Below are 14,289 nucleotides of genomic sequence, written 5' to 3' on the forward strand. Positions count from 1 at the left end.
TAATGGTCGTAAAATAAGAATTACTAGCTGGTCAAGTATCATAACAAACCACATCTTTATATCCAGATGTTCAGTGCTGCACAGAGATTTTTTTGGGGCATTTTATGCCTTTATTAGAGAGATAGGACAGTGGATAGAGCTGGAAATCAGGGAGAGAGAGAGTAGGGAATGACATGCGCGAAAGGAGCCACAGGTCGGACCCGAACCCGGGCCGCCTGCCTGGAGGACTACAGCCTCCATACACGGGACACATTATGACATTAACCACTTCTCTCATCTGGTCTAGCAAAGGTTTATGTAATTGTATTTCATAACTTAGCTGACATCTGTCATTGTGGCATTTAAACTTTCAGTGCAATCTAAATGCCAAACTGAGCAGTCAAATAGTTTGCGATAGATAAGTAGAAGGAAACTCCTGCGCTACAGCTGCTTACCAAGCGGAAGTCAGTGCTCTGAGAGAAAGGACCTTATACATGTTCAAATTAAAATTCAATGATCCCCCTATCTCAGGCAGAAGCCAAAGAAACTACTGGAGCACACGAATCAGGAGCACCAAAATAAATATTCGTCATTAATCTTATATCACTGCTCCCTTGACACGATTTTTTAAGAACTAACCCAGAGCAACTCTACTTTTTTAATTTAATGGATTGAAAAACAAAGTAATGCAAAAATAAAAAACAAAACTTTTTATTTCTCATGAGAACAAGTTTACACAAAAATATGTACAAATGTAATAATCATGAGAGGTAGATATACAAAGTCTGTGATTGGCTAAACAGATTCTTATGGAGAATTTACGTATATGGCTTTAAAGACTCTTGTATACCAGTTTTACATTATGAGTGCAATCATTACTGTATAGACTTTAGAATGTCTCTCCATGTCGACTTAAAAAACACAGCGTATACGCAGATTCAACCAATTATCAACTTGTTTCTATAAAACCAATGTTCTGAGTACCACTGCCTCCATGAGAAAGCTTGATACTCTTGATGTCATTGATAAGTCATTGATTGTAAAAGTTATGTTATCCTCCAAAACAGTGTTTGAAAAGTCATGATTGCCCAAGTTTACATTAAAGGTCACATATTCTCCTCCTTTTCAACAAGTTTAAATAAGGTCTCAGAGCTCCTCAAAACATGTGTGAGGAGTTTCTTGTTCTAAATCCACTCTGATCCTGTATTTGATCATGCCTATAAACCACCTCTATTTCAGCCCTGCTCCGAAAAGGCTGTTTCTGTGTCTGTAGCTTTAAATATGTAAATAAGCTGTGTCTGATCACGCCCCCTCTCTGGAAGGGCTCGGGTGGCGGACTAGGGACACATGTTAGTGTTAGAGAAACATGGTGAAATGTAATCATGATATGTGACCTTCAACTTTTGTGTATTTGTTCATCCTTGCCAACAGTTTAGAAAACCCACTAATCAAACCAGCAACACACTCCACTCACACTTACAAAGACAGCAGGAATCTTTGACTAGAGAGAACCTTACAATAATAAAATATAACTGAATACAGCTTGTATACCAACTAAATGTAAATCTGATTAGAGTTTTGTTTTCTATATCCTTTGTTCTCCCTTATGTATCTCTAAATAACTTAAATCAAGTCAGATATATAAAAGAAAATACTTAATTTGTCTTTCGTAGACAATCAGATGGCAAAAATGAACAGAGGCCGATTTGTCATTTTAAATCAGGCCTTGAAAAGCTGCGAGTGTCACCCACAAGAAGGCATCTTTACACCGTAACTTTCCATTGCACATTCAGTTTTAAAATCCTCAAAATAAATAACATTTCAATCATACTAAGAGTTCTAAAAGTAATGAAACCCTTACAATTAAAAGTGGACTCAATCTGTGGAGGTAATAAATACATTCAGTGGCCGTGGTGGCCTGAAGACGTCGATGGCGGCTGCAGTTTCTCCGACTGTCGGTCTTTGGTTTCCGTGTCTGACGAGGAGTCGGAGTCCTGGGCCTGCTGCTGCTTCATCCACATGTCTGCGTACAGACCTCCCTTCAGCAGCAGCTCCTCGTGTCTACGATTGGGAAAAAAGTGACTCACTTGGAGCTAAATGGTAAAAAAAAAAAAGAAACATGCTGTACGGTTGAAAGTTAATGACGCCAACTTACCGTCCTCGCTCGGCGATGCGGCCATCACTGATAACAAGAATCTGATCTGCTCCAATGATCGTAGACAACCTTTAATTTATAGACACACGGTCATGAATTCAGTGACATCCTGAAAGAAGATAAACATGAACCCATAAAATATAACGCACGTGCTTCACTTACCTGTGAGCTACAACAACTGTTGTACGGTTCACGCAGACTTTTGACAATGAGGCTTGAATGTTGCGTTCCGTTTGTGTGTCCAGTGCAGACGTGGCCTGCAGAAACACATCATTGGTACAAAGTAAGAACAACAGCAACAATCTTCACTTCCCCCCCCCCCCCCCCCCAAGTGGTATGACAGTGACGAACTCCTGCAAAAAGGGTCTGAAAGCTCATTCAGTTCTCTACAAAACTTGCAGCTACTGATACATAAACAGCAACACGTAGATCAGAAAACAAAGGGGCGCTTTCTCTCTAGATCAGGAGGTCCAACCACCGGGCATTAGACCCCCAGGCAGTGAGGATATTGGAGACACTTTCCACTCATTCAGCGTTGACAAGGCACATAACGCCACACTATGATCACCTGGGCTCCGGAAAAAAGGATTTGATTTTTTGTTTTCAACAGAAGTTTGGGCTGATTTATCCTCTTACAGTACTTCATATATCTTAAAATGGCATAAGTAGAGGATTACCTCACAGATATATGACAGCTGCTGTCTGGTCAGTGTAGTCCAAAAGGTCAGGGACCCCTGCTCTAGATCACAGTTTGTCCTCAGTCTGCCTTTCAACTTAAATATAGTTTCTGCTTTTAGTAATCTCACCTCATCCAGCAGAATGATCTGAGGTGCTTTGAGAATCGTTCTGGCGATGGCCACTCGTTGCTTCTCTCCTCCACTCAGCTTCAGACCTCTTTCTCCAACCTGTGTGTCATAACCTGCCGGAGAACAATGCGCAGAGATCACTGAGAGGTCAAGAGATCCAACATTTCCTCAGTCCCACTCAGGACTCAAAAACATTTAAACAGCCACACTTTAGTTGATGCAACCCTTCAAAGAAAAACAACAGCAGGATTCATCGATGTGCTTACCTTCAGGGAAGGTCATGATTTTATCGTGGATATCAGCAGCTAAAGCAGCCTCCTCTACTTCCTGGTCGCTGGCGGCGATGCGTCCGTAGCGGATGTTGTCCCGGATGGTGTCGTTGAAAAGCACGGTATCCTGAGGAACCACGCCTATGTGAGCTCGCAGAGACTTCTGTTTTACCTGAGGAGAGACAATGAAATCTGGTTCTTAAAGACAACCTGCAGCCTGGGCTTCCATCGCTCTAGGGGATATTAAGAGTGACAAAACCTGTTGTTTAGCTGACCATGCACAATTAAAGGTTGTATGAATTGCAAATATGTGTTTTAGTATTTTCCAGCAGGGTCTCATTTTGGGGCTTTGCTGTGCTTTAATTAATTCTTTGTTCATCGTTCTTGTATTTGTAAGGTGATCTCCTGAGATTATACTTTTGAAATATCCTGGCCGTCGATGCTGATGCAGCCTCCCTGGACGTCATAGAAACGGAAGAGGAGGCGCACGATGGTGCTCTTCCCGGAGCCTGATGGACCCACCTGGAGAGAGAAGTCGGGAAGTTTCACTATATGAGGGTGCGGACGGCAAAAAAACTGAACTCATTTAAATGTAGTGACTCTGACTTACAAGAGCAACAGTCTGTCCCGGGAGGACGGTGAAGGAAACATCCTTGAGAATCTCTTTGCTGTAAAACAGAAGTGAAATCTAAGTTAAACAAATCTATCAGTGTTTTTATCAATAAATACAAAAGGAGGTTTTTGAGCTACACATCTCGTAACCCTACTCAACAAATGTCCCAGACTGACATCATTAATGGGGTTAAGTGAGTATAATAGAAGTTATAAAAGTTCAAGTGAAACCTACCCATTTGTGTAGCTGAAGTAAACGTTCTCAAACTCCACCTTTCCCAATTTGTAGAGAAAGCTTCCTGCGTTTACGACGTCCTTCACCTGCACAAGAGGGGGAAAAAAGGGCAATATTAAGAAGAACATCCTCATACAGCTGGGGTTTAAAGTAAACACTTTCACATGCTTTCACACATGCAGAAATCTCCTGAAAAACTCCAGGAGGAGGTGCATGTGTGAAAACAGCTACAGGTACCTCTTCATCTTCTTCAAAGAGCTTGAACATGCTTTCCATGTCGATGAAAGAATTCTGTATCATTCTGCGGTAGAGAAAAGTAGAGATAACTGTTTGCAAGAGAAACAGCAGGACTGCAGAGCACTTTCTTTTAATGCTGGTTTAAATATGAATATTAAAAAGGATTCATTCAGTCATATGTCATATGAATTCTCAGTTTATTGATTTGAAATAACAACAAAGCTTGAGGGCAGAAGGATGGAAACTATTCTGTAGAGGACATTCTAACACTCTTTCATGGTGTCCTGCATCTTCTTACCTGTAGTAGGTTCCAAACCAGTTGAGCGGGGTGTACAGCTGGATGATGTAGGTCCCAAAGAGAACAAAATCTCCAACCTAAGACGGGAGAGTCGCTTTTACAGCCCCGACTTAATGTCGCAATTCAAACTGTTGTTGATAATTGTCCAGGTGGAGACTGGAGAATAGCATAGAAAGGAAATGAAAGGTACCTGAAACTTTCCCTCGGTCACAAAGTACGCACAGAGCAGAGAGCCGGCCAGCAGCCCCGATCCGATGATGAGGTTCTGTGTTTGGTTCAGGAAGGCCAGGGACGCCTGAGTCTTCCACTCGGACACCTAAACACAGGAAAGAGAAATATGACATGCATGCCCTTTAGAGCTAATAGTTACATATTGAGAGAAATGTTGAAAAGCAAATCTGATGCTCCTTATGCATGTTTAATATTTTATCAACAATCTACTGCTCATGTCTTCTTCATCTTCTACTAAATGTCGACCATAAATTCTGCATTCCAGCTCCTCCAGAGACACAAAAAGAGTGTACGAAGGCTATATATCAGCATCATTGTTGGAGTTATTGTATATTTAGGAACACGTCTGACTTACCTGATATTTAAGGATGGCGTCCTCGAATCGGCTCACCTCGTAATTCTCTGCGTTGTAATATTTCACCTGTTTAATACAAACAGAGGAAAAGATTAAAGGAACCTCTTCATGGACCAAAACGATGATGAACCACTGAATGTGTCCTCACCGTCTCAAAGTTTAACAACGAGTCCACAGCTTTGGATTTGGCGTTGTTGTCCTGCTGGTTCATGTCCCGCCTGTACTTGGTTCTCCACTCGGTGATGATGATGGTCAGAGCTGCAGGAATCGGAAATCCTTCAAGTTAAACCTGACCACTTTATCAGAGGGTATGACTGATTATTATATGGATATGCAATGCACAACTTACTGAGGTACAGGGTCATGCAGACGAAGACGATCAGGCCGAACCAGGCGTTGAAGTAAGTGATGAAGTAGATGATGGAGATGACGATATCGGCGATGGTTGGGAAGATGCTGAACACGATGTAGCTGAGAGGGGAAAAAAAGAGATATTTGAGAATAATTTAAAATGCTTTGGAAGACAAACCTTTCAGGAAACGTAGATGTTCAGAAAGAACGCCATCTCAAAATGTTACTTCAAAAGTAATCCTCTCGTTCTTTATTCGGAGGTCTCTCACCTGAGCAGGCTGTTAATGGAGGAGGTGCCTCGGTCGATGCTTCTCAGAACGTCCCCCGTCTTGCGGCCGAGGTGCCAGCGCAGAGAGAGGGAGTGCAGGTGGGAGAAGAGACGCACCTGAACCACGCGGTTGGTGTACTGCTGCACCCGGATCCAGAGGAAGGAGCGCATGTTACTGATAAACCCTGACGCTCCTGGGAAGAGAAGAAGGTAGATTTTTCAGAGTGATGAAGAGTGCTAAGGCCTACTGTATGTGAAAGGTGACTTTAGGCTGTTTCCTCAGGGTTGGGAAAGTGTAGCAAATGTCAAATTAACCAAAACCTGCATTGTATTTCAATATCTGACCCTTTAAGGTTTCAAAAACAACACTCAACAGAGCCGTGCGTGATGTCATCAACAGTTTGTGGCTTACAAATCTCACTCTCTGCACGTTATGTGGCCAGAACACGAATGAGTTGTTCTTACCTGCCCCGCCGCCCTGAAAGAACTTGAGCAGCACATAAATACACACTGTAGTAGCCAGAGCGCGCCAGGGGCTTTGGTCAGTCAGTTCATTCACTGAGAGAGAGAGAGAGAGAGAGAGAGAGAGAGAGAGAGACATTACAGTAAATCTGATGTAGAAGGATTTAGCTTCAGCATAAAGAAGATGCATCATATATTCTTTCTCTTGGCATGTTAGTACCTGGCCTGTAGATGCAGAAACTTAAATTTATCTTGAGAAGCAGCTCTGTCAGACCAACTCAAAGGTCACAGGTAAAGTTACTCACCGATATTCTTGTAGTAAATAGGCACAAAGACATTAATCGCTCTCTCGACTCCGAGCAGACACAGACAGAAGACGACGAGCATCTGGAGGAAGAGGCTTCCTCGGGGCCACATGTAGGGGACGAGCAGCCGGACCTTCTTCCTGAAGCCCTGCCATGTCGACTGGTTCTCGTCTGCTCTGCCCAGCAGACTCTGAGAGGGAGAAACAGAATAAATATCAAACACAGAATTTCTTAATTTGTAATAATTTCCCAGAGTGCATGTCGCATTTTGTGAGTCATACAAGAAGGAAAACGAGGTGATGGTGTTTCCTTTGTGCGTCACTACCTGAGCGCTGTTCTCGACGTCCCGCTCGTCTTCGTTTATCAGCAGCATGTACGGTCTCCGTGGTAACCCGGGAGCTTTGAAACCGATGAAGAAGAGCAGACCGGTGCCGGTGTAGCGCATCAGCCACAGGGCAAACTGCACCTGAGGGGTTCACAGAACGTAAAAAGCAGATCAACATGGTTACCTAACTGCAGTTTAACAGCATGAGATAATGGAGGGATGAAAATGAAATGATCATAACGCAGCTCCGCACAAACATGACACCCTGGTCCTTATTCATAAAGTTATGTATGCACTCTAACAGTGGAATACAACAACTGGTGTTTTTTTACAATCCTCTTCTCTCCATTCACTCAACAACTTCTAGAAATATTTTTATTTTAAGAAAAAATGTCATCAAAACTGTTTCAGTGACGATATGTCTTATTAAAACACACTGTTTCAGGCTTTGAGTGGATGAAATATGACAAAGAAGGAAGCCTCTGAGGCTCAAACTTCAAGTCATGCTGATCATTATACAACCACTGACTCAGCGTGGGAGGGGCTACATTTGGTCTTGTGATTTGATTGGTTAACCGATCAGGTTTCAGGCTCTGAAAGTCAGACTCAGCAATGACTCAGCAGAAAAACGGCCACCAGAGTCTTGTGGCTGTGTTATGAATTTCTTTTTTGCATGCCTGCTCGTGTGTCTCTGCTGCCTGGGTGTGAATGAAGCAGGACAGGTTGCACAGCTTCACGCAGTGACTCAACAGACACACCTATCATTAATCAAAAACTACACTGTGGCCTATTTAACTGTTAAAGCAAACATCATTAAACTGTCAGTGAACCATCATTAATTGCAGAGGCATTTAGCCAACACTTCTCTACAATTGGTAGCTCCCTGTCTGGTTATTCTCACTCTGACTTTACCCCGACTCAACAGATGTGGCAGTTCCTTTTCCTTCAGAACTATCACACCAACTGATGTCCAACAGGTCACTGATGGTCTAAGCTCTGGATGCAGTGCTGGTCCAGATGATCTGGAGATTAAGTTCTTTAAACTTGCTAGATTCCCAGTTATCTTTCAAACCTCACATCAACTCAATTTCTAAGAAAATATATGGTCGTCTAAAATCACTTTATCATTCTGTTGAATGTTTTTCACTGCAAGTCCGGTGACACAATTGGTGCTGCCAATCCTTGATTATGCTGATGTTATCTATGGGAACACCTCAGAGACAAATCTTCGACCTCTCACTATCTTATACAACAGTCTCTGTAGATTTGTTCTGAGGTGTCCATATAGGACCCATCACTGCCTAATGTATGAGTCCTTGAATTGGCTGGCTCCCAAGTCCAGAAGGACATTTCATTGGTCGCTATTTACTTTTAAATGTATCTATTTTAATTTTCCTCCGTACTTGAAACAATTTCTAATCCCTTTCAGTTCACAGTATAGCCTAAGGCATACTGATCATCTATTTTTCCTCACACCAAGAATCAGGAAAGAAATTGGTCGCCGTGCATTTAAATTTAAAGCTCCATCAGATTGGAATAACCTACCTCGCTCACTTAGATCTATCACCTCTTTTCATATCTTTAAATCATCTCTACTTACTCATTGTCAAACATCCTGCTCTCGCTTTTGATTTTCTTTCTCTGTTGGACTTAGTTTGTCTGGACCTGCTCTCCTCTTGCTTGCACTCGTGTATCTCATATCTACATGTATGTACTGTTCTGTACCTTGTGCCTTAATGTTGCGTACCCTATGTGTGCAAGTCCTGTATAGTGTGTATGCATATATATATATATGCAGAGGTTTTCCTTTCTTCTTCTTATTATTATTTTTTTCTCATTAGATTTTTTCTGATTGTGTAATACTGGCTGGTTGGTGGGTGGCTAGGCTTGGGGGAGCATTAAGTGTGAGTGAATGTGAGTGTGTGTGTGTTTGTGGTGTGGGTGTCTCTGTGTTTAAATGTTTGGTATTATGTTTTGGATTTATCTTTTATTTTGATTTTGTATTATGATGATTAATTTATGTTTTGTAAGGACCCCCTTGAAAATGAGATGATGCATCTCAAGGGGCTGTCCTTGAAATAAATTACAAATTACAAATCATTAAACATGAACACGACGATACATGTGAGAGAAAATGGTTGCAGAATTATCAGCCCATGTTTTGAGCAACATCAGAGACACAACAAGGCGTGATGCATCGTTGAAAGTGGACATAAAGGTTGTAAGATAAGCTGCATGATGGTACAGAGTCTACAAGTTATCTGAGTACAGCGGAGAGCACTCTATAAAATGAAGGCTGCAAAAACGAGGAAATTATGACTTAGAACAAGAAATATCAGATGCCACAATTTTCTTTTGAATGAGAGTCTCTTAAAACCAGGTCATGCAAACTAAAATCAAGCTCTTCAGTCTGCTACAAAGATCACATGTGCTCACATTTTGCAACTCCCTCAAGCTAATGTCTTAATGATAAGTTTACCAAACGTGCCGAAAAAAACAAGAAGCTAACCTTGAAATAAGCACATTACTCAGCTACAGAGAAAAGACTTTTGGGATTATTTTCTCAACGTATAAAAAAAGGTGCGTAACCATCCAAATCTGATGCTGTTGCAACTTTCTGGGAGTAAATCTACAGACCCTGGAGTCCACGGAGGAAACAAATTCCCCCATTGTTCTGAAAACGAGTAATCCTGATTTAGTGGAGTTGGACTGGAAATGAGATTTGGATAATTATGACGAGAATTAACCTCAAGTCAAATACCTTTTTGTGTCAAAGTAACCAACACGTCAAAATACCATGTTGGGCAAAAGATCAAATGACTCATTTTGGTGTTTATTTTCCTGTAAATCTGTCAGAATATTTAAATCCTGTGCTGTGGTGCAACTGAGAATTGTTCAGGAAAATTCCCAGCGACCTGTGAGTGAGTCCCCGGTGTGATCTCTATTCTCTTTTATCACCTTCTTTACTCCTCATAAGTTGAGACTGTGAATCCTACCAATAAAACACGGCGTTGATATAAAGGAAAAAACTATCATCATAGAAACTCAGAAAGATTTCAGGGGTGCCTGTCCTGAAATATTTAGAGAGTGCTTGTGTAAAAAAAAATGTTCTCACTTTATGAGATACAAACTCTCTCCACCACACAATCGGCTGTCTTTGTACTTAAGATGATTTTTAAAGAAGTTGACCTCACGTTCGCTCTTTCCTCACCTGTTGCTGATCGTCCTCCAGACCCCACCACCAGTGAGGACTGTACCAGGAGACGAAGGCGAGGTTCTCCGCGGAGAAGGCCAGGGCCCAGAACAGCAGCAGGGCCGTGCTGTGGCCCCTGGTCCGATCCATCACCAGCGCCCTGCGCCTCTCCGTCCTGAGCAGTGCTATGGCCCAGACCCAGCCGAGCGCAGAGAAACAGCCGTACAGAACCACGTAACCCGGGAGCTCTCCCCCGCTGGCGGCTCGCCACACCAGCCCACCCAGAAACTGCAACAGGAGGAGGACGGAGACGACCTGCTGGAGGACGTAGAGGCGAGAGCGAGGGATGAACTTCGGCTCCATCGCTGTGCCGTATTTCTGGTAGAAGATGCAGTGCACGGTGCCGAGGAAGAAGGCGATGGTGAGGAGGATGGAGGGGACCAGGGTGAAGTAGAAGCATGGGGCGATGCCTTCATCCACCCAGGTGTGGGAGATGGAGGCGTTGACTTCACAGTAGCTTTGAAGGAACACCATGGCTGCACCTGGAGAGAGAGTATGAAGAAACTGATGTGTTTCATAGACTTAAGTAGTTTTTGCCTACAAGGGGAAGTGATTGGAGCTTGTCATTGTGGTGTCGATTAAATGCTGCATCATGCACGTTGTGCTATTTGTGTAGGTCCCCCGTCTTCTTTTCTCAGATTTGCACACAGTTTTTTGTCTCGTCTGTTATCTTCTGTTATCAATTTAACACGATTTTACGATTCATCTTTACATCCCTCGTACGAACCGGTTTCATTTATTACTGCGTTTGTTTTTAAATCAGCCTCACGGTCAAAGACAGAAAAAGCCCAAACAATATTATGATAATCTGTTCTAAGTTTGCCAAAATGAAACAAGGAGGCTTAATTCTGTTTTGCAAGCAGCAAATCCAGCAGGAAGCAGATTTGTCTGGACTTACTCCCAACACGTTCTTCTCGCACGTGAACTTGTATCTGCTTCCTGCAGGATGTTGTCATGTTTGTGCACAGCTCATCATGCCCCTCTGTGATCAGGCTGCTCAACGCCAGTGTTGTACATCTCCAGATCTGTTTGGTCTCATGATCTCTTCTTAAAGGCCACGGCCTCCTGCTGAACTCAAATATATTTTTTCCTTAATCAATAAATGAGAAGTGAGTGGACCCCAGGATGCCCACCCCTGTTGATACTATAACCTTGATGTAGCACAAAAACAAATAAAAATGGACTTTGATGGTGAATAACATCCCTTAAACAGAGCTGGTTTCCTTCTCTTTAGGTGTCCTTAAACATGCCTTGTTTGCATGACTCATCTACATTAAGAACTCGCTGAGTCACGGTTCACTAACACACCTTCTTCAGCTGCTGCTTACAGAAGACAAACCTCATATTCTGCCAAACATTACTAACATGTTTGCTGAATGGCAGAGCAAAATTAAACTTCATAAGAGTGATAAATTGAGTTTTTAACCACTCCTACAGTAAATATTCTCCCTTGACCAGGTGAAGGGAAAACAAGCAATGATATCACCACTGCAGCTTTAGCGTGCATTAAAGAGGCTGTAATTTATTTTTTATTTTTTTTAAATAACAGTGTTGTTGGGTCTTTATTTACCTGTATTTCCAGGTGGTTGCTGTCCACTTCTCTTGTCAGAAACAGAGGTTACTCCACAGTCCACTTCGCTGTTAGCTTAGCCTCGTCGTCTAAACGCAGCTGAACCTCAAATATCGGTTTTAAAAGTCACACAGGTGCGAGTAGGTGCTGTGTAGTGACATTTACGCTGAAATGTGTCTTGTATTCATGATGCTGCTGCGGCTGCGGCTGCGGCTCTTGTGTCCTTGCTACACGCGTTAAACAATCCCCCTCTGCGATCGACACTTTACACAACAGTCCGTGTTCGACTACACGGCCTGGGACTCAGCGCCCTCTAGAGGTCGGCGACGGAGCTGTTACAGAAAGAGCAGATGGTACACACAGGTGTAAGGTGTATGCCCACTTATTTTTCAGTCTCAATAGGGTGTATACTCACTTCTGATTAATAAATGATGACTTGAATTGCAAAACCAATTAATTGTATAACTTATCCAATCAGAGTTAATAACCTACACTCAATTTTAGGTGAACTAATTTAATTGTTTATAACAATATTTGGCGAAGTAAGAAAACGGGTTATTTCTTCTTTTTTCTTTTTTTTTTTTAAACTCCTTCCTGAACAAGCTTAAAAAAATATCGCAAAATTGAAAATTGGCTGAGCTTTTAAATCCTGCTCCACCGTACATATTTCAATATTTACCTTTAACCCTTTCCTCTTGCTTTAGCTCATTCTGGTGTGTTTGTCTTTTATATTGCCATTTAGATCATTGCAGGGGTACATTTTGGATGCAAATGTCCGTATTCCAAGCATCAACAATGATAAAACTAGGATTGACACCCCTGTAGTTTCATTTCAGGGAATCTTTTTGACGTTGAAGGTTGATTGTATGAAACGTGCATGCGAGCATGCCATACTACAGCATGACCAGCAGGGGGCAGTAAATACTAAGGAATACGCAGAGGTAACCACTTTTTTACATCTGACTGATGTGTGAACAATAGCTCATAAAAGCTCCATCACAAAAGGTCCCACAGGTAGCGAGGGGAAAAAAATACTTCTGCAGGATAACAATGACATATAATAGCATGAATATTATTGCTAATGGTGTAATTTTACTGCTATATTTAGGCTGCTGAATGAGTGATTAATGACTGCAGCAACATAACCCAAGTGCCTCTTCTGCTGAGAAGAGTAATTTTCAAGTCAAAGGAACATAAAAAGCATCGTCTTAGAGTGACGGAGGGTTTTGAGTTAAGAGCTTTTTCCCATCAAACTGTAAATTCAAGGCTGTGCACAAAGAAGGGAAGTGACTCAAAAGGCAGCTGTCGCATGTGTCCGTCCTATGGGGAGGAATAAAAGGCTGCTCAGAATCAAAGTGTACCTGTGTGTGTGTGTGTGGAAGAAGAAAAAAAAGGGGGAAGTATATCCTGGTGTATAGAAACAGAAAAAAAAAAGGGAAGGGAAAGAGCTTGTGATGTCTGGTGAGAGCTAACACCCACCCACACACCCACACAGACACACACACATGCACACACACTGGGATGGGGAAAAAAAAGGGGTAAATCTTATCATTTAGAGGCTTCACAATGGGAATAAAGAGCTGCTAATCTGCTTCATCTCCCCGGCTCTTTTGTGCGAGTGGAAATGGACCTTCTGTCCATCGCCTCGCCTCTTTTGTCTCCCCGTGGATGTGACGGCCTGCCCATCACAGCCCTCATCTCTCCTCATGGACTCAGCTGGAGCCCTTTAGGTCCTTTAGGTGGCTCTTTCTTTTCTCCTATTCCACCTTCCTTTTCATTTCGTTCCCATTTCTGCTGCTTTCATTGTCCGCCTGACACACATATGGAAGGTGTGGGGATAAGGCGGATGTGCATGCCAATCTAATCCCTTGATTAAGTGGGGGAAAGAATATGGGTGGTGTTAGGAAAGCTACGTCCAATCTCATTAGCACTGAGCGCGATCGATACAGCTTTGGGTTGTGCTGAATGGGATTCACTGAAGGATTGTGAATTCAGCTCGCTGTGGATGACCTTTGCAACCGTTAATACTCACAAATCACACATGATCTATTGTGTGCTAGAGCGGCTAACAAGTGTGCAGACAGACTGTTCATATAGATGACACGGGTTGGGGAGAACCTACCTCTACTACAAGCTTTAATTTAACGTTATAAATGTTTCCAAAAAACATGTTTGGGAGAATTAGAAAAGGGAACACCACTCGAGAGCCCTTTTCACACATGCACAAAACTCAACTTAAATTTTGTAGTGAGCTGCATGTTTGAACAACTTCATCCAGAATTTTTCACACCCGCCTCCTTGTGGAATGTCCGCTTAAAGTCGGGGTGAGCCGATGTGTGTGAACACAACAGGTTATATTGATTGGTGCAAAATCGGTGGGCTGCTTCACCCTCTTTCATCTTCTTTTTTGTCCCTGTTGAAGATTAAAATCATTCTCAATCATAAATATGATACATTTTCACAAGAACATTCATGCCAAGAATGCAATATTCAATCATATGCACATATTCGTTTAATAGTATGATGCTTTTACACATTTTGATGTATGCTGACTGATTTTGACATCTGTGTTCCTGGC

General features: G+C 42.3%; 1 protein-coding gene across 1 annotated transcript; it reads right to left on the reverse strand.

Annotated features, from left to right (window-relative positions):
- Positions 1-674: 674 nt before the first annotated feature.
- abcb6a (ATP binding cassette subfamily B member 6 (LAN blood group) a) lies at positions 675-11,991 on the reverse strand. The gene is made up of 20 exons (XM_020653929.3): positions 11,712-11,991; positions 10,100-10,623; positions 6,889-7,029; positions 6,564-6,753; positions 6,262-6,354; positions 5,798-5,990; positions 5,527-5,648; positions 5,326-5,435; positions 5,178-5,243; positions 4,782-4,907; positions 4,592-4,668; positions 4,294-4,357; positions 4,057-4,142; positions 3,820-3,877; positions 3,627-3,731; positions 3,207-3,381; positions 2,941-3,053; positions 2,297-2,391; positions 2,135-2,203; positions 675-2,040 (listed from the first exon to the last, which is right to left on the reverse strand). Exons 2-20 carry the CDS (start codon positions 10,613-10,615, stop codon positions 1,881-1,883), a joined length of 2,559 nt encoding a protein of 852 aa, XP_020509585.1. The 5' UTR covers positions 10,616-10,623; positions 11,712-11,991; the 3' UTR covers positions 675-1,880.
- Positions 11,992-14,289: the final 2,298 nt, after the last annotated feature.

This window comes from Labrus bergylta, chromosome 24 (assembly GCF_963930695.1).
Source record: "Labrus bergylta chromosome 24, fLabBer1.1, whole genome shotgun sequence".
NCBI lineage: Eukaryota > Metazoa > Chordata > Actinopteri > Labriformes > Labridae > Labrus > Labrus bergylta.